Below are 19,398 nucleotides of genomic sequence, written 5' to 3'. Positions count from 1 at the left end.
ATTCATTTTTTCAAATTTCAAAATTCGTCATCGTGACAAATGACAGTGCGCGCTTCTGTTGTAAATTTTGAACTTATTTCGAAAACAAAGAAATGAATTTCATTTCTATAGGAGCTCCGTTTGAGTGTAGGGCGTCGGGATTTTAAACATCAGAAATATTTTTTAGCATTTTTAATAATATTAATTTCATGTGATTGATTGGAGAAGCCTTGTCATTGTCATTAATTAGACGTTGACATCGACACTGACACGGCTAGTGGAAAGCTGGTGGGGTTGGCTCTGTGCGCTACTTGTGGTAATTCGTCAAGCTGCGCAAATCCGTGATTAAAGTTATGAAGATCAAATTGCGTGAGTACCTTCCATATTTATGATTTAAGTATCCGATAGATAAAACGGCAGCATCTCTGGATTTTAAGCAGTAGGTGAAAGGTACAACAACAACAACATAACATGCTACGCAGGCATACCCACTTTGTTAGTGTGCTGTAAGTGTAGCATATGCTAAGTTGGTATTAAACTGATAGTACCTTATAGTTGTGCATGTACCTACCTATAACGAGTCGTTGTAGATTAGATAGGCCAAGTATAAGGATAGGTTTTTCTCAACCGTAAACTATATTTAGTAGTAGCAAGTACCTACTTACCATTTGCAAAAACGTCTCCAAAGTAATTTTCCTGCTGTACTCTAACGGAGTAAAAACTTACAAGACCCGTCCGTTGCTGGCTATATTGGAGTAAGTATACCTACTCAAGAAGTACCTAAGTGAATGGATTTATTATGTTTGCATTTGTACCTTATCTTCTCCTAATCTCAACAGAGTGCGGTATTTGTGCATTTTATGTGTGCTTTACAATATTTTGTAACGATACTTATACTAAAATACCGTTTCAAATAACTTAATTAACTAGTTAGAAATAAAAAATCGTTCATGAATGTGGCATTGCGGAGTGAGAAGGGGCGATTTCATCATGATAATGGGGTCTAGGGCGGCAATCATTAAATTCGCCACTGTACCGCTAGATGGCGACACTCCATCGTCGAATTTCGTTTAGGGCAGGTACCTATTTTTGGTTTAAGAAAAACCCGCATTATTTTGCTAAAACTGTATAATTTATTAAAAATACCAATATTACCAACATAGTATTGTATTTCGCTAACTTTTAAAATTTACCTTAATAATTAATTAAACATAAATAAATGTCAACCTAGGAATCCTAAGGATATTAAATTACAAACTTGCACACTATAATGAACTAGGTATATCTTATCTGCCTACTTTAAGTTAGAGCGAATCACTTCATTCTCTCCATGAGTTTTCGCCCTGTGATATTAAATAAATACAGGGTGTCCCGTAAGTCAACGTCACGTCACTCGCGTCATGCCGTGCCGGTAGGAGGTGATACAAATCGTCATTCTAAGCACTTGCGATCTAAACATGTTTAAATGCAGTAATACGACCAACAATAATATTTAAGTAGTTATGTATGTACTGTAGTTAATATGACATTAAACAATGCAGAGGTCCCATCTCAAGATTCGATTAGATTTTTTTATTGTTGAATACACTTATACCTACCATAAATTTTACACTCAGTAGTTTTTTTTATCCCTATAGGATAAGCAAGAGCAATCATTTGTATCATGATAAGACTATCTTTTCCACCTTGTAGATATTTGTATTAAATCTCACTGAAGTTCCTACTTCCTACTATGACCATGGAACCTACTTAACTATTATGTACATAGGTAATTAATAATTATATCTCTCTACCACAAGTGGTATACTTACCTTACCTAGTTATAAAATTCTAACAAAGGCCTTACTTGGTTTGATGCTTATACCATATAGATATGCTTGTAAATATGTAGGAAGTAGGTAGGTACCTACCTATACACTTATAATACCTACCTATATTTTTACTTTTGAAATGCATTCACCGATCTTAGTCTTAATGATTAGGTAATATACCTATCACCAAAATCAATTATAGTGCCAATCAACGTAATTAATATCAAAACCTTATCAAAAGTCTCCTTTGGTGTACCTATGCATGACCACTACCCGTACATTCGGTACCTATTGAGCATTGCATTGTACACATCTTGCCCTAGTGAGTTTCACGTTTGAGCTTCAGACACAACACAACACAGCATGTAAGCTTACGAATAAGTATTTATTTTCTGTAAGGGTTAAAAATTCTCAAGTAATTCACTAAGGCGATTGTTAACTAGCTGATTACAATCTTTTCCAAACAAAAAATCGATGTGATTAAACTGGCTGTGCGGAATTTTGTGTATGTCGATACAATTATCCAACTTGTTGTACAACTCGTCGACATCGTCCGGATGCGCCAGCCAATCAGCGTCGCTGTAGAACAGCGACACGGGCGCCGTGATCCGGTCCAGCCGGTAGCTCGGGGGCACTTCTGTCCCATACTTTTCCAAATTCCCGTCAGCTCCATAGTCAAACTGCCTGAAGTCGCCCGACAGCACCCCCTGGCCGTAGTGCACGAACTGCTTCATGGAGGCGCCGGAGGGCGTGTGGCCCAGCAGCACGGGCAGGTTCCCCACGTCCAGCTGGTCGAAGCCGAAACCGGTGGCCAGGAACAGCGCGTTGCCGCACACGCGCTCGGCCAGCGCGCCCAGCCCGCACGCCAGCCGCCGCAGCGCGCGCACCAGCGGGCTGTCGGGCAGGAACTCGTGCAGGCCCAGCGCCGCCGCCGCGCCCTGCAGCAGCGGCCCGCCCCGCGCCAGCAGCCGCACCACGGGCGAGCGCGCGCGCGACATGAAGGCCACGGGCGACAGCGCCACCATCAGCGCCACCTTGTCGTTGTACTCGGGCCGCTCCGCCGCCATAACGAAGAAGCTGGTGGTGCCCTGCGAGTGGCCCACGTACTTCAGCCGGCGCCGGCCCGTGGTCCGCAGCACGTGGTCGATCATGGCCGGCAGGTCGCGCGTGCCGATCTCGTGCCAGCTGAAGTCCCAGAAGGCGGGGTCGGCGGGGCGCATCGTGGCGTGGCGGCGCGAGTGCTTGTTGCCGCGCGCGTTGCCGAGCCACACGTCATGGCCGGCGGCGGCCAGGCGGTAGGCCAGCCCGCGCCGCGCGCCCGCCAGCACGAAGTCGTCGGCGCTGCCCAGCAGCCCGTGCATGAGCAGCACGGCCGAGCCGTTGCCCGGCACGCGGAACATGCGCAGCAGGTAGCCGTCCCCCGTGCGCACCGAGTGCGTCTCCACGCGCTGCCCGTACTTGGTGAGCAGCGCGACTATGTCGAGGCGCGCATCCTCGTTCGTGGTGTCGCCGAATTGAGATATGATTTGGTCTGCCATGTCGACGGTGTTGGTGTCGAGGAGCGCGGGCAGGCCGAGGTCGAGGGTGGTGAGGGCGGAGAGCGCGCCCTGCAGCAGGCGCGCGCCGCCCCCGGCCAGGGCGCCGCCCAGCTGCGCGCCGCCCGGCCCCACGCACGCACACAGCACGGCGATCACGGCAGCCCTCATGTCCACACGAGCTGCTCCACCGTAGTCTAACATGAAACTGGTTCGAGATCTACATCTCGTTTATGTTTGACCTTGTAGGTCTAAGATATTTTTTATCATAGATACTCGTTGGAATTAATTAAGTTCCGCGAACTTTATGCATATGACTATCGCCATGCCATTGACGTAGGTTGGTAATGTTTAGTGTTTTGCTGTAGAGATGTCTCACACAATCTGCAGTCGAAATAAGCCTTTATCCTTTGTCCATTAATTGCCCTAATCAAACAGGTTTTTCAAGTTATTATGCAGAATTAGAATTTTTAATCCTAGGTACGACTTTGTATATTTCCAGTAGCTACCTACATACCTATATATAGTAATGTAGATAGGTTTACGTCAATAACCTAAGACCGAATTTGGAAAGTTACGGTATGGTATAGTACAGTCAATCAATATGCCTATAGCTACTAGCTATTTATTTACTTGGTGCCTTGAGGGCGCGGGCGGTTCTATTTAAGTACCCGAATATTATGTAGGTACTTACCTAACAACTAATTCTGAAATACCATACTATGTACCTACAATTATAAACTCAAACCACATAATATCACAGAATAATAACTAAATGGTTGATATTATACTTATAGATGAGAGCGGTGGTAGCTCAGTCGAGTAAGCGCTCGTTTCTCACGCCAGAGATGCGGGTTCGATCCCGGCGCTGAAATGTACCAATGAGTTATTTTAACTTAAGTACAATGTATACCATCGCTCTTACGGTGTGAAGGAAAACATCGTGAGGAAACCTGCATATCTAGATATAGCACATTTAGATATGGGAACCCACCAACCCGCAGTGGACCAGCGTGGTGGGAAAATGGTCCAAGCTTGGGAAGGCAGTTTAGACCTTGGGGATATGCACAAAGGTTCCATTCGAGAGAGCCAGGTGCAGGTACTTACACCCCCACAGAGAATATAATAGATTATAGAATATACTTATAGGTAGGTATACAGAACGGATGTTTTTTCTCGAATTGCCCCCATAGTAAAAGTTGTGCTCACTAGCTGTCATAGAGAGAGAGAGATTTATCTCAGTATGACAATAAACTGACGAATCTGGTGAAAGCAGTATACAGGGTGTCCCGTAAATATTGGACCTACAAAACGGGGGTCAATCTGAGCCACTTTTGTTCTCAGTACCTAACTATAGTTAAGTACTTATAAATTTGTAAATTCATGAAAAAAACACATAAATATTCTTTTCCATAGGTGATGATGATGATGATTATTTCCTCTAACTCCACGAGGAGCTTTTCCATAGGTAAATAGTTAGTAAAAAATCACGCGATCATCAAAATTTCTATCCTGTACAGGGTACTTAACCCGTTTATCAACGTCATGCCTGCAGGAATTGATATGATTTTTGAAAAAAAACTACTTACCTCTCTAATGCGATATTTTTTTGGGTTCTCTTTTGTTGTGTTATTTTTTAAGCGGGCTAAAGGTTTTTTCCTACGAAATTCTAAACAAGAAAAGTTATTGTAATTAACGTTTTTAACGATCAAACAGGAATTCGTCAGACTTAGTTGGGTAAAACATATTGCTTACAAAGGACTTGCCGTGGCTCTTCCGAAATTTAAAAATGCGTCTGCAAATGTTTTCCAAATTATGCTTATCAAAGGGGTGGAGAGATCGTACAAAACAACACAAATATTTAACACCTAAGACCAGAGAACTAATTCAAGGACTCGAACCCGGCATTCAGAGTCACTATAACCACTTCACCATGCATCGGTCATCACCCAGACAACTTGTATTAAGAAACCGTGTTATTTTATTAGTGAATACTTATCCCAATAACCTGAATTTCATAAGTATATCATATGTATAGATAGGCTAGCTAGCTGTACTACATATACGCCTAGCACCTAACATAATATTTTGATAGCAGATCTAGTCTAGCTAGGACTTTATTTACACCAAAACCATAATGCAATGTCTGCCTCTCTACCACAAGACAATATGCCATCGCCAGTTTCCCATTTATTTATCAAAAGTTTATCCATGATACAGGTGGTGCAAAAGTGGTTAGTATAATACACCGCAAGGCCCTACTGACTGGGCGTCATTCTGGGCAGGTGTTGGGCATTCCATGGGAGAGGTATCATAGCTGGGGACTGGAGTTAGATATACCTATGAAGACGAACGACTATATACGAGTACTTAGTAGACTTGTTAATGACCCTGACTGCTATGCCGAAGGTCCCGGGGTCGATCCTCTGCGGGTGTAAGTAGGTATCTACTTAGATATTAGTTTAAAAATAGATATTAATTTGTACTCGAGTCTTGGGTGTTAATATTAATATGTAATTTATGAATATGTGAAGATAATATCAGCTGTTCTATACCCATATTACCAGGCTTTGCCTTAGTTTGGGGTTGGACGGCCGTGTGTGAGATGTCCACACATATTATTTTTATTACATACTTATTATAAAAGTAAATAATAATTTAATAATACGATACTTAGTGGTATCGCTTTGTCGGTAAAAAGCCAGCCAGCAAAATGTTTGCAATCCATTTCTTGTTGACCAGGCGACTCGTGTGACCTACATGTACTCGTAATTCAATTTATGCGAATGGAAAATCTATCCAAAAAATTATGAATGAAACCATGTACTTACCTTACGGAAAATTATCATCCACAAACTCGCCTGGAATCACTTACAATGGGATGTACCATTAAACATGTCCATAATGTCAATGGTCAATATTAATCAAATTTTTATGGGGTAATTTTACCTATACATACCTACAGGGCATACGATATAATGGACTAGAGGAATTAATTGCTGGACATGATATCCTCTACCACCGATGACTGGACCCAAGGCAACACTGTGAATACCAGACTTCTACCTATAATATTATAGGTGCCGTGAGATGAACATGACCCCTCTGAGAGTGGCATTATTGCAACTGAAAGGGGGTCAGGTTTCTGTGCAGCTCATTGTACCTACATAGGTATCAATTCTAGTAGGTACTTTAGTCCTGCCTGCCTGCAGTTAGATAACTAGCTAGAAACATATACAGGATGTTAAAAAAGTGTTACAGGAAAGGGGGCCGAAGCGGAGTGTTCAGAATAAACCCCAGAATTTACTATAAGTACCTTTTGTAACATCCTGTATAGGGAAACTAGGTACTTACTCTCAGTAGCAATTGTTACTATGATCGAGGGGGGTCAGGTTTCTCTGCCAATGAACGTACCTTCAGATGTAATTTCTTACTGAAATACTCATTTATTAGTAATTATAAGTACTTACATGTACATGTCAGCAGTGGAAAATATTAGTTGGTAACATAAACAGAGCTCATCATACATAAATGAGGCATATCCTTATTTTAAAAAGAAACGCAACCCAGGAATCGAATCCACTACGACGAAAATGGTCTGCCTCGGTCACTATACACCATTGAAGCATTATACAGGGTGTTAATGACATGCTCCCGAAAACTACCCGTTTCTTGGGAAAAGTGGTTCAATTTCACCAGTAAATCACTTAGTTTCAGTTTTCGGGAGCATGTCATTTACACCATGTATATTATTTTTGTTCTCAATTAGAATAGGGTTTGGAAAATTGCTATCGAACACATGATATTGACATTCGGTGATTAGGACGGACGGACAAAAAAAATATCTAATAGACCGGAAGGCTTGGACATAAGGGAGGCTGGTAATAGGACGCTCGGCACGAAGAGGGAACGATCGATCCACTGAAATCCTCAAAGCATACTTACTTTTGGTCTTTACGGGGTTTGGTCTTACTTTTTTTGTAATGCAATCTTCGTTTTCATTAGTGATCGACTCGACGCGACTACATCATACCTAATATGTCACTGTAATCCAACATAGAGTACCATCAAAACTATCATACAAAAAAGTGGTTAAATATTTTCAAAAACTACTTCGGAATAGGTAAATTATACTTATTCAAATTGATCTAAAAGTATAATTGGAGCGCACATGTTGTTGCACAGTTGCACGCTGGCTCAGCGGTTTGCCCCCCGCGCCGCCGCCGCCCGCCCCCGCGCCCCGCACAGTCTTCACTATAAAATCCCCACTGGTGGCCCCAACACACCAAACACAAACGCACCGGCACCATGATTGCCGCCTGCCTGCTCGCCCTCGCGCTGCCCTGCGCCCTCGCAGGCAGCGTCTACAAGCCGTACCCGCGCAGCCTCGACCTCATCGACCAGTACCAGTACCAGGAGCCCAGCGACGTCGCCTCCTACATGCAGAAGTACGTCGAGGTCATGAAGTACCAGCCCGAGGAGCTGCCCTGGGACTACCGGCCCGCCCCCGCCCCCGCCCCCGCCGCCGCCGCCGCTCTCTACCAGCCGCAGTACAAGGACGACATGTACGAGCAGATGATCACCAGCCAGGAGCAGGACATGAAGATGAGGAAACCCATCAAAAGCAAGAAGGATGACACGAAGATGCGGAAGAAGATGACCAGCCAGGAACAAGGCATGAAGATGATGCGCAAGCCAATCAACAGCCAGGAGGAAGACATGAACATGCGCAAGATGATTACCAGCCAGGAGGACGACACGATGACGCGCTTCGCCAAGCAGCCGCAGGCCAAGAAGCAGTCCAAGACCGACAAGAAGAAGTACGCCACCAACAAGGACATGCCCGCCAGCACCGACATGTACAAGACTGAACAGAACATGATCGACCAGGAGCAGGCCATGAAGATCCGCTACGCCGAGGTGCCGCAGTACGCCGCCGAGGAGCGGCCGGCCATGCGCGCGGGCGCGGTGCCGGCGCCGCACGGGGACCCCGTGACGTGGCGCGGGCTGGCCGTGGCCGCCGGGCCGCGCTCCACCATCATGCAGCAGGACATCGCCCGCATCTTCGCCGACGCCTACGACACCATCCCCCGCCTGAGCCCCGAGCACCGCGCCGCCGTGCAGGCGCTGGCCGCCGCGCCCGTCGTGGACGAGGACGCCGGCCTCAACGCCACGCAGCTGCTGCACAAGCACGGCTACGCGGCGGAGCGGCACGTCGTGCGCACGGACGACGGCTACGAGCTCACGCTGCTGCGCCTGCCCGCGCCCGCCGCGCCGCGCGCCACGGTGTTCCTCATGCACGGCGCGCTCGGCAGCGCCGACGACTGGCTGCTGCTGGGCCGCGGCCGCGCGCTCGCGCTGCTGCTGGCCGACGCCGGCTGCGACGTCTGGATCGGCAACGCGCGCGGCTCGCGCTACTCGCGCCGCCACGTCACCATGCACCCGGCACAACCCGACTTCTGGCACTTCAGCATGGACGAGATCGCGCTGCACGACCTGCCCGCCATGATCGACTACGTGCTGCAGACCACGCAGCGGCCGCAGATGTACTTCGTGGGCCACTCGACCGGCAACGCCGCCATGTTTGCGCTGCTGGCCTCTCGCCCTGACTACAACGACAAGGTGGCCGCCATGTTCGCGCTGTCGCCCGCCGTGTACATGGAGCACGCGGTGAGCCCGCTGGTGCGCATGGTGGCGCCCTCGAGCCCCTTCTCCGCGCGGCTGACGGAGGCGCTGGGCGACGCGGAGCTGCGGCCGAGCGGCGCGCTGCTGGCGGGCGCGGGCGGCGACCTGCTGCTGCAGACCATCGGCTGCGAGCACATCAGCTCCAACGCGGCCTTCGTGCTGGCGGGCGTGGACCCGGAGCAGCTGGGCGCGGTGCGCGTGCCGGCGGTGATGGCGCACGTGCCGGCCGGCGCCTCCGCGCGCCAGCTGCGGCAGCTGGGGCAGGCGCTGGCGGCGCGCGACTTCCGCAAGTTCGACTACGGCGCGGCCATCAACGAGCAGGTGTACGGGACGGTGGCGCCGCCGCGCTACAACGTGTCGACGGTGTCGGCCCCGGTGGCGCTGTACCACGCGGCCGCGGACTGGCTGGCGGCGCCGCTGGACGTGGCGCGGCTGCGGCGCGCGCTGCCCCGCCTAGTGGACGACTACCTGGTGCCCGTGGAGCACTTCGGCACCCTCGACTTCACCTACGGACAGTCGGCGCCCACCGCCGTCTACTCCAGGATCATCGACTACATCCAGAAGAAAACCACCACTACCGAACAAGTGGTCTAGTTTAGCTTAGATGTAGTTTAGGGTTATATAAAAAGTCTAGAGCAAACATTATCATATTGAAAACGTTGCATTAGTAGGTATTAGGATTAAAATAATCTGTTCATAAATAAATCCGTCCCCAAAATTACATGATTTCTTTCATTCCTAACCTTTAGCAAAGTCAGGTAGGCATCATATTATAGGTAATACGATTTAAGCATATAGGCAATAGCAAACAGAGTTAATGAAATATAAATCTAGGATCCATCTAGGATATCAACTACAATTTCATATTTTATTTTCATATCTTACTCTAACTCTTAATTATATCTTTTAAACACTCTGTATAGCCTCCCTTTCATAGTAGGTAATACCATCATAGAATAACAAGTAGGTAGGTACTACAGTACCATCATCATCATGATTTTACTTTATCCCAAGATGATTTAAGTTTTACGGTTTTATAAGATACCTATCCCATATAGGTAACTAGTTAGAAACTCTATCGATTTTCTGTATCAGCTTATTGTAAGTCGTATCCATGAAATTTAAGTCACCAATAGACACAGAATTTTCAATAATATTTTACCGTATTTTGGAAAAATAAGCCCTGTCAGGCTATCACATAAATCATCTCAGCTGAAATGTAGCGTAGCTCGTAAGTAGTTTGTAATTTCCGAGATTTTCATCCAATCAGGGATCCATCCGACTCGGATGATCCGAGGGTTCATCGCCTGGAAATACCTTCTCTATCAACCATTGGTTATTAGGAATTCATCGATTTACCAATCACCTGTATAAACCTGCCCCCAAGATGAACCACTAACCAACTTCAACTCAACGATACCAAATTTTACCTAATTAGGTACGTTGTTATTTGCTTAAAAAAACATTGTGCTCAAAATAAATAAAGTGGAGTTAGTTAGATGATAGGTTAAAAAGAAACCTCTACAAAATCATTTCGTATTAGGTATTTTGTACTTTTGATTTTTCATCGCCAGATGTCGCATATTACGTCATTTCCGTTTAACAACAACCAATCACGTCGACTGAAACTAGCTTTGTTATGACATTTCTATACAACTTCACCTGTCAACGAAATGTTACTGTGGAAGCGAGATGGCAATATACCTATTGCACTAGTTAGAATAGAACAGTTGCGCGGCGGCGCCCCATTTGCTTCCCGCCTCCCGCTTTCCCCCCGTTCAGTCGCGTTGGTTCGGTTTGGTGCGCGTCGCTTTTGTGACTTTATAAATTCCTGATTTCACTGTGTCCACTATTATACGAAGGAATTGTTGTGATAATTTGAAGGACTATTGTGAATTCAATGTGCAAAGAAAATATCGCATGGATTGAGTGAGTGACGATGTTACCTCCTACGGCCGGTATAGCAGACGAGCAAGACCGGTCCGAAATGGCTTTTCAGCAGCGACGCGACGTGAGAGAAATCACAAGGGATATCATCAGGGAAGCTAGATTTGCGAGCAGAGAATCTCTGTCGCCTGGAGGTAAGTCAAGAGCCGGTCCAAACAATATCAAAGCGACGCCACGTTTCGGCCATACTTGTCAAATTGACATACGTCAAAGTTGACATGTAAATAAACGAAAACAAAGGCATTATTTACTGTAAAAATGCGATAAAAGTGCTTGGACTTGCATCTTACACCTATATTCCATCAATTTTGTGAGTATTTGGGCCCATTACGTCATCGGGGAACGCAATCTCATGAAACTAAAATGGCGCCAATGGCCTATAGTTGTATGCTAATATTTGCTTTCTTCGCTTTACTTTCTAGTTGTGGACCCTATGCTGTAGTGTCAATGTTTTTGCATCTAAATATTGTACTTAAGTGTGGTTGTAATGAAGAAGTTGGCACATGCATAGGTTATTTTTAGCGCAGCAGCTGTGTGCTTGGCCAATTTAGCCTGCGCATGGCGCCTGGGGCTGCGTGACCTTTGGGCGACTTCTCGCACTCGGAAAAATACTCGAAGCTAAGTTTAGTGGTCGAAATTCGCATCACAGTCGGATCGTCAAAGTGTCAAATTTCATGGCTTGTTTATTTTTGTTTTTGAGTTCTCATTTGACTTGTAAAACGTCGTAATGACAGTGGATTGACGTGACAAGCTAACAAGATGGCTGCCAACCCAGCAGGATTTGTCACGCGACTATGTAGGTGGCGCCACTATCGTTTGTTATGTTTTGGGTAGCAATAAAACGAGTGACTGTAAATTACAGTTCTAAGTGTCAAAATTAATTAATTTGGGTTATTGAATTACTAAGTGAGCGACTGACTGCGAGTGACGAGAAATCAACAGAACAGCAACTTACAAACATTAATTTGAGTTACTTAAAATACAAAATGAGCAGCTTCATAATATTTGAGCGACCTAATATTTGTTTGAGTGTCAACGATACGTCCTGCATTTTTTTCAATATTTGGCAAATGTTTTTTTTATACCGAGCGGCATTTTATCTTAAATGAAGTGTTTCGAATATAAAAATCACTTTGCAAAATACACTAATGAGCAGAGTATAATGGGCTCACATTTAAAAAATAAAAATAATATGAAATAACTATTTGAAGAAACACTATTCTATTAGTTGGGAAATTTTATTATTGAAATATAAGGGTAATTAAATAAAACAATGTACTCCGTAAAAATAAAGTAATATTCATGCATTTATTTCAAGCAAATGAACAAAAAATGAAATAAGACGCTTCAGTCAACTAAAAAAAACTTCTTATTAATACTAAGAAACATTGATAGGTATGAGGAGCCCTACTTCTCATCGTCACTGGTAAATAAGTGCGGGCTTGGACTTAGTGGGCCGGCCTCGTTTTCTTTTTTGTCCGCAGCCCAACTCACCTGACTGCAACGATTCGACGCCCCGCCCCCATCTGTAGTTTTCATTAAAAAAGCGTATCAAAATAAAAAACATAAGCCCTCAACTAGAATATCAGTAACCAATAATCATTAATAAAGCAGCATACAAAACTTTGCTCAAAGTGAACTTTTTAGTTGTTCGCTAAGTATAACCTCACTTAGAAAAATCGAATCTATCTTAATATTGAAGTTGCCCTATCTGTATTTCTAGTCGCTCACTTAGTAATGAAGTCGCTCGGATAAAATTTTAATATCTGAAATGGATTTATCATAATCCGCTTTTTGTAAGATCGTTCTGGATTTTATTATAAATCAATATTCGTCGTCAGTTTAGTTAATTTTTCGCTTACTCAAATTCATACCGCTCAAGTTATTAAAACAGTATGTCATCATCAGTCGCAAAGTTTTTTTTTGGTCGCTCGTTTTATAATTCCCCTTTTTATAACTGGAGTCTTTTTACTTGACCCATTTTTACATTTCTAGGTAGGTATGTCCAAAGTAAACAGTTCCCATTTCCAAATCAAGTAACTTTTAGTTTTTGTTTGCTTGACCCAAAGACGGGACCTTCTAGCAAAAATTTTCCATTTTTTGATTTGGCTGTCAATCTTTACATATCGTTTATAATGTGCAGTTTATAAATATCTCTTGTTTTCACACGTTACCCATTTTCCTATTGTCTATTTCCTATCTATGTGGTTGTCTGGAAGAGATTACTTTTAGTAATAAGGCCGCCGTTTGTACTAATTCTTTTTTATGTTTGTGAAACTGTTTCTATTTGTGTGCAATAAAGAGTATTTTATCTTTGTTGCTGTCCTAATCGCATAATCAGGTTACTGGTACAGGTCGGTACAGGGAACCCCATTATCTATGAAAGCACCCTAAGGTACCCCAGTGGTACAGAGGGCTTTTACAAGAGTGTGCCATGCCATCCTGTCCTCACCAGCTGTACTGATCTCTATCCAGCTCAGCCCTTTCGATCCTTGCTTGCCGTCTTCTGTTCAGCCACCATATATGATTGTTAACTATCAAACATTTTAAATTTATAAAATGACTGCCTGTTGCCAGTGCGCTAAGCTTCCCTTTGAGGAACTTCAATTAATTAATTAGATTTTATGGTCTGTTCCTCAAAAGGAAAAGAACTGTGTAGGTACTGTACTCTTGACAGGCAACATCTCATATCTGTATTGAATTCTTATCATTGAAATATCATCATCATAATATTTAACTTCTCTTCAAAAGCATTTTGTTGGGATGTAATGTTAAAATACAAAAATATACATCAAGCCAATGCTTACTAAAATAAAAAAGATTATTCTAAGAATCTGTGATGTTCTTTATAAACTTCTAGGTAATATAAAACTATCTTTGTTCTAGATCTAGGTCATCTAGCGCCTAGATATAAAGCCTTTGTTGTCTCTATTGTAGCCTGCAGCTTGCCTCACTATGTCTGGCTGGGCATTTGTTATATTGTTGTCAACAACTAACTATGTATACATAGGTAGATAGCTGTAAATACTGCTAACTTCACTTCATGTTTAGGTATTATGTAAATTTACCATACTGGCAATTTCAATATGTAAATTAGCCATACAAACCAGTGTAAATAAGTTGGATAATCTTTGCATTTGCATTAGTTTGGAAGTAGGTACTGCTGAAGTCCACTCCACCCCTCCAAGTACTGTGTGAACCAGGCAGTTGTGTGAGTTTTGGTGAAAGCAGGGTCAGTTTTACATAGTCAGACAACACAAACAACACACACTCACACAGTATGTGCTATATTCTTCAAGACTCCTTGCAACTCATTGTTTTTCAATTTTTTTTGTTTAGGGGTTTCACGATAAGAGTATGCTTGTCCTATCTAGCCTGCTCGTAAGAAAAGCATTCAGTTTCCACTGATTCATGACCGACTGGTGTAGTGGTTAGTGACCCTGACTGATATTCGATTCCCGGCTGGGGCAGATATTTGTTTAAAGACAGATATTTGTACTCGGCTCTTGGGTTTCAATATTTATATTTAATATATATCTATCTATGTATTTGTGTAGATATATCAGCTGTCTGATACCCATATTACAGGCTCTGCCTAGCTTGGGGTTGGATGACCGTGTGTGAGATGTCTCCATATATTTATTTATATTTTATTTTACTGATAGGCTCTCTATGATATGGGTTCAAGTCCCGTACTCATTCATACTCATTACTATACATATAAGTACATACTTATGGTAAAGGAAAACATCTCGAGGAAAGCTTCAGCTGTCAGCAGTCGCAGTGGACAGGGTGTCCAGAAATGGTAATAAATTTGTTGTCAGGAATATGGTACTTGAATATACGAAACTTGAAAACCAATATCTCTGTGTACTTAAATAAATATCCTTCCAGCTTGGAAGTCGAATCTAGGACCTTCGGCGCACGGGCCGTGAACCTCTAGACTGCCGGCCGGGTCGTTTCAGGCTCCTGTGTAATTCTTCGCGAGATCAATGATTACTTAATTACACCGTTTTTTTTTTCATAGGTCTTTCTTTTGTCAAGATTGGGCCTCGATTTCAAAAGCGGATTTATAAATCAACCTTCCACACAAATATGTAATTACTAAAATACCGCCAAAAACCAGCATTATCAGTTTGATATTTTTTTTGTTCAGTCAAAAGGCCGAAAAGGCCCTTTTTAAACCCCAATTATAATGAAATTTAGACCTTTCACACGAGTACACGACCTTTACCCTCCGGGCGCCAATTCCATCGCATTTATGTTAAAACCCTTCATCGAGTCTGCGATTTGACCAGCTTATAGATGAGCTTCGCAAAGTTGACGACCAGACCAGTTGTACCCGCTGCTACAGTTCGGTTCAAACAACTTGGTAGTTCTGAAGTTGTTCGTTATGTTATAATCTCTTACTGACAAGAGGAGCCATACCTGCATATTATTAATATTATTTTTTACGTACTTAATAGATCTATTTTTTTTGTTCGTGTTAAACTTTTCAAGCTAGATAGCTAGCTTAGTACAATCTTTTCATTTTAACCATGACTCAAGTGCAAAATATTTCTGTTAAAACTTTAAAGATATGCGCTGAGGAACAGCTGTTTACTCTGAACCTCTGAACCACCCCCCGGCTCCATATTTATGATATCGATCGGCCACCCTCGCTTCCTGTACTGGAAATAGATTTTTGGTCCTTATCCCCTTAGTCACAAGATTGAGGATTGGATTAAACCCACGTTACGCTTAGGTTTATTGTTGACTCGCACAAAATTTCTTGTCCTTGGATGTTTGGTTGACACATTGTCAATATCACTACCGTGGCCGGATCTTTAGAATGCGATTATATTCCGAAGTCTGAAAAGCAGAGGTCTAGTCTAGGTCTAAATAATATTGAGATCTTATCGGCAAAGATTGTTTTTCATACAGTTTCAAGTTTGTCTGAGAACTACAACAATCATAATGAAAGAAACATGATCTTAGTTCCAGAAAACTCGATAATGTGTCCCTTACGGCAAAAACTTGATTAATAGAGTTTGTGTGTATCGGTTATTACATGGTATTAACAACATAAAACACAATGATGTACATTTTCATTCAATACATTTCACGAGCCTGTGAACAATGAACATAGCGTTAATGTTTTACATTACATTCTGTAATTTAAGAAGCTATTTCCTGATGTGAAATGTAAAACCATTATTAATAAGCGAGGCAATTTCTTTGTAATTAAATATTTTTGTGGTATCAGCTGTGTCGAGCAAAGTGCACACCTACAGTGTGAACTAAAACAATGCGATTCGACATGAAACGCGATTCTACATACTGACTGAGTATTACACAACTGAGTAATACACTTAATCATTTTGTTGAATTATATAATGTATTAACCTTTTGGGAACATACAATAATTCTTCTCCAAAAAGCTCGAGACTTTGACCTTGTTCTGCCTCACTCGGCCGGCCGACTGCACCGCCGACTGTGGTCGGTCCTCGAACTACCGCCTCCCTCGAAGACCAGTGTGACCTGGGCAGGCTTGTCTCTGTGGCAACACTGGCAACTTAGCTCGGGATGATATTCTAAGCGATTGCGGTCATTTGGTTTTAGACATAAGAGTAAAACATGTTTAGTTGGCTCAGCGACCCAAAGTTAGTCTTGGCCTCCGATACAAGAGATCGCCACTTATTATGGCGATATATTATGTTTAGTCATCGATATTTATTCCAAAAAGTATAGAGCAAAATCGCTTCCAGCGTCTCTGTCTGCATGTATAATGTACTCGTATGCTAGGTAAGATCTACAAAACCACACAACTGATATTGATGCGGTATTTTTCATAGAATGACTTACGAAGAATATGTACGAATTTAAAGCTGCGGAAAATGCTATTTAGTCCTCACTATTAACATGTGCATTGGTTGGTTGCAGCTCGAGACCGCTTCCCGTCCACGTCGTCTGACGACAATGAGAGCGACGGCGACATGGACATCGCGCGCCGGCAGAGCATGCTGCAGGTGCGTACCGCCGGGGACTTACATCTTGTAACTATACACGATCTCTTCCAGCCAACCTTATGTTGAAGGAGAGACTTTGTATGCAAATGAGGAACATAGAAAATAGCTCACGATCCCCGAAGGGGTAGTTAGAGGTGTGCGTGTCACCCGCTTTTCGCTGTACATTTGCACTCACGCACATAACTATATCGAGATATATGTAGTTCTGTGCACTCACGTGATATTAAATTCAAAAGGTAGAAGAAATTAACTACTTATGTTTTTTTTCTAATAAATACAGAGATATAGATTGATACATAATTATAAAATACTATTTTGCACAATGTACCTACACTGTATAAGGTATACAATACATCAAAAAGATCATACACTTACACAGGAATCACAGTATACATTTTATTGCATAAATATAACTGTGTTTTTTTATCCCTAAGGTGGTGGGCCACTCGCCGGGCGGGCCGCCGCCGGGGCTGGCGGGGTCGGTGCGCAAGCGGCGCGGCAACCTGCCCAAGCACTCGGTGAAGATCCTCAAGCGCTGGCTCTACGACCACCGCTACAACGCCTACCCCAGCGACGCGGAGAAGCTCACGCTCAGCCAGGAGGCCAACCTCACCGTACTGCAGGTAACCAAACGATTATAATGTTCCCCAAGTTGATGGTAGCATTGTCACTGTGCAAGGCGTCAAGAATAAATTAAATACAAAACCTGATGATAAAAAAAACTAAATAGGTACGCCTGCGTAGAACACCAACGTATCCTTGAACAGTGACTATTCAAGTCGGTATACAGGTCACAGGTATCATTTCTGAGTCGCTTCGTTTCGGCTTACTAATACCACTTTAGCAAAATCCTTACTGATGTTTCTGTGTAATCTGAAATCAGTGTCCATTCCCTTCAGGTGTGCAACTGGTTCATCAACGCGCGGCGCCGCATCCTGCCGGAGATGATCCGGCGCGAGGGGCACGACCCGCTGCACTACACCATCTCGCGCCGCGGCAAGAAGCAGCCGGGCGCGGCCGGCGGGCAGATGGCCGCCGCCAGCGCCTGGGAGGGGCAGGAGGTCGAGGTGAGTCGCTGGGGGCACGTGCCGGGTGCACTGACTGGGCGGTGGGGAGACGTACTGGGTGACAGGAAGACGTTCTGGGCGGTATGGAGAGATATAATCATCATCACCCTGTAATCGTCCGCTAAAGGCATAATTATGTCCATTAGTGGACGATTACGGGCTGTCCACTAATGGACATATGCCTCTCCCAAGGAACGCCACAACACTATGGCCTCAGTATTTAATCGGTGGACCAGTCTAACCGTCATATAGTAGACGAGTCGAGATCCAAAAGTACAATATTATCATTATATTCCATTCCACGGGGAAAGACGTCTGATACAAACAAAAACTACCCTTTTTAGGGTTCCGTAGCCAAAATGGCAAAAACGGAACCCTTATAGTTTCGTCATGTCCGTCTGTCCGTCTGTCACAGCCGATTTACTCGGAAACTATAAGTACTACAGTGATGAAATTTGATGGGAATATGTGTTGTATGAACCGCTACAAAAATATGACACTAAATAGTAAAAAAAAGAATTGGGGGTGCGGCCCCCCATACATGTAACTGAGGGATGAAATTTTTTTTTTCGATGTACATACCCGTGTGGGGTATCAATGGAAAGGTCTTTTAAAATGATATAAAGTTTTCTAAAAAACATTTTTCTTAAAGTGAACGGTTTTTGAGATATCAGCTCTCAAAGTCGTAAAAAGTATGTCCCCCCCCCTCTATTTTTATAACTACGGGGTATAAAATTCTAAAAAAAATAGAGGTGATGCATGCTAATTAACTCTTTCAACGATTTTTGGTTTGATCAAAGTATCTCTTATAGTTTTTGAGATAGGTTGATTTAACTGTAATTTTGCTGCTACGGAACCCTATGTGCGCGAGCCCGACTCGCACTTGGCCGGTTTTTCGAATGTAATATGGGATCTGTCAGATGTCTTTCCCCGTGAAACAAGGTATAGGTGTAATAAAAACTGACAACCCCATCTATTTCTCCAATAATTTGTCTTTTTTTTAACAAACATGTCATTAAGTTGTGGTAACATTTCCAGACGGAGGCGGGCGCGGCGGCGTACGCGGACGGGCTGCTGGTGTACCGCGGCGACGAGCTGGCCGACGACGAGGACTACTCGTCCGCCGTCAGCGAGGACGAGGTCAAGTACGACCCGTCCGTGTGGCAGTCCGTCATCCGCTACCAGCCGCAGGACGACCAGAAGCGGGGGTGAGCGAACACAACACCCATATCCTTAGAATAGAATAGAATACTGCTTTATTGACTTAAAAACCATTTACACAAATAACAATTTACAATATAACGCAATAGGCGGCCTTATCGCTAAAAGCGATCTCTTCCAGGCAACCTTTGGGTGGAGGAGAGAC

The 19,398-nt window shown here is 43.8% G+C and overlaps 3 protein-coding genes across 6 annotated transcripts in view; 2 read left to right on the top strand and 1 right to left on the bottom strand.

Annotated features, from left to right (window-relative positions):
• Window positions 1–39: 39 nt before the first annotated feature.
• Window positions 40–19,398, top strand: part of LOC105388621 (homeobox protein homothorax) — a 26,394-nt gene continuing 7,035 nt past the window's right edge. The window contains exons 1-5 of one of the 4 annotated variants that reach the window (XM_048627581.1): window positions 40–348; window positions 16,880–16,965; window positions 17,400–17,588; window positions 17,865–18,032; window positions 19,071–19,240. In XM_048627581.1, coding sequence (XP_048483538.1) covers window positions 333–348; window positions 16,880–16,965; window positions 17,400–17,588; window positions 17,865–18,032; window positions 19,071–19,240 — 629 coding nt within the window. In that variant the 5' untranslated portion in view covers window positions 40–332. Of the gene's footprint in view, window positions 349–10,758; window positions 11,092–11,159; window positions 11,754–16,879; window positions 16,966–17,399; window positions 17,589–17,864; window positions 18,033–19,070; window positions 19,241–19,398 lie in introns of those variants that run through there. The other 3 variants (XM_048627579.1, XM_048627578.1, XM_048627580.1) reach the window with 3 other exon arrangements.
• LOC119690583 (lipase 3) lies at window positions 2,157–3,667 on the bottom strand. The gene has a single exon (XM_038106188.2). It carries the CDS (start codon window positions 3,527–3,529, stop codon window positions 2,192–2,194), a length of 1,338 nt encoding a protein of 445 aa, XP_037962116.2. The 5' UTR covers window positions 3,530–3,667; the 3' UTR covers window positions 2,157–2,191.
• On the top strand, window positions 7,593–9,731 carry LOC119690582 (lipase 3). Its single transcript, XM_038106187.2, has one exon. It carries the CDS (start codon window positions 7,634–7,636, stop codon window positions 9,602–9,604), a length of 1,971 nt encoding a protein of 656 aa, XP_037962115.2. The 5' UTR covers window positions 7,593–7,633; the 3' UTR covers window positions 9,605–9,731.

Source organism: Plutella xylostella, chromosome 19, assembly GCF_932276165.1.
Source record: "Plutella xylostella chromosome 19, ilPluXylo3.1, whole genome shotgun sequence".
Classification (NCBI taxonomy): Eukaryota; Metazoa; Arthropoda; class Insecta; order Lepidoptera; family Plutellidae; genus Plutella; species Plutella xylostella.
Note: the sequence above shows the minus strand (reverse complement) of the source record. Positions and strands in the feature narration are given on the sequence as shown.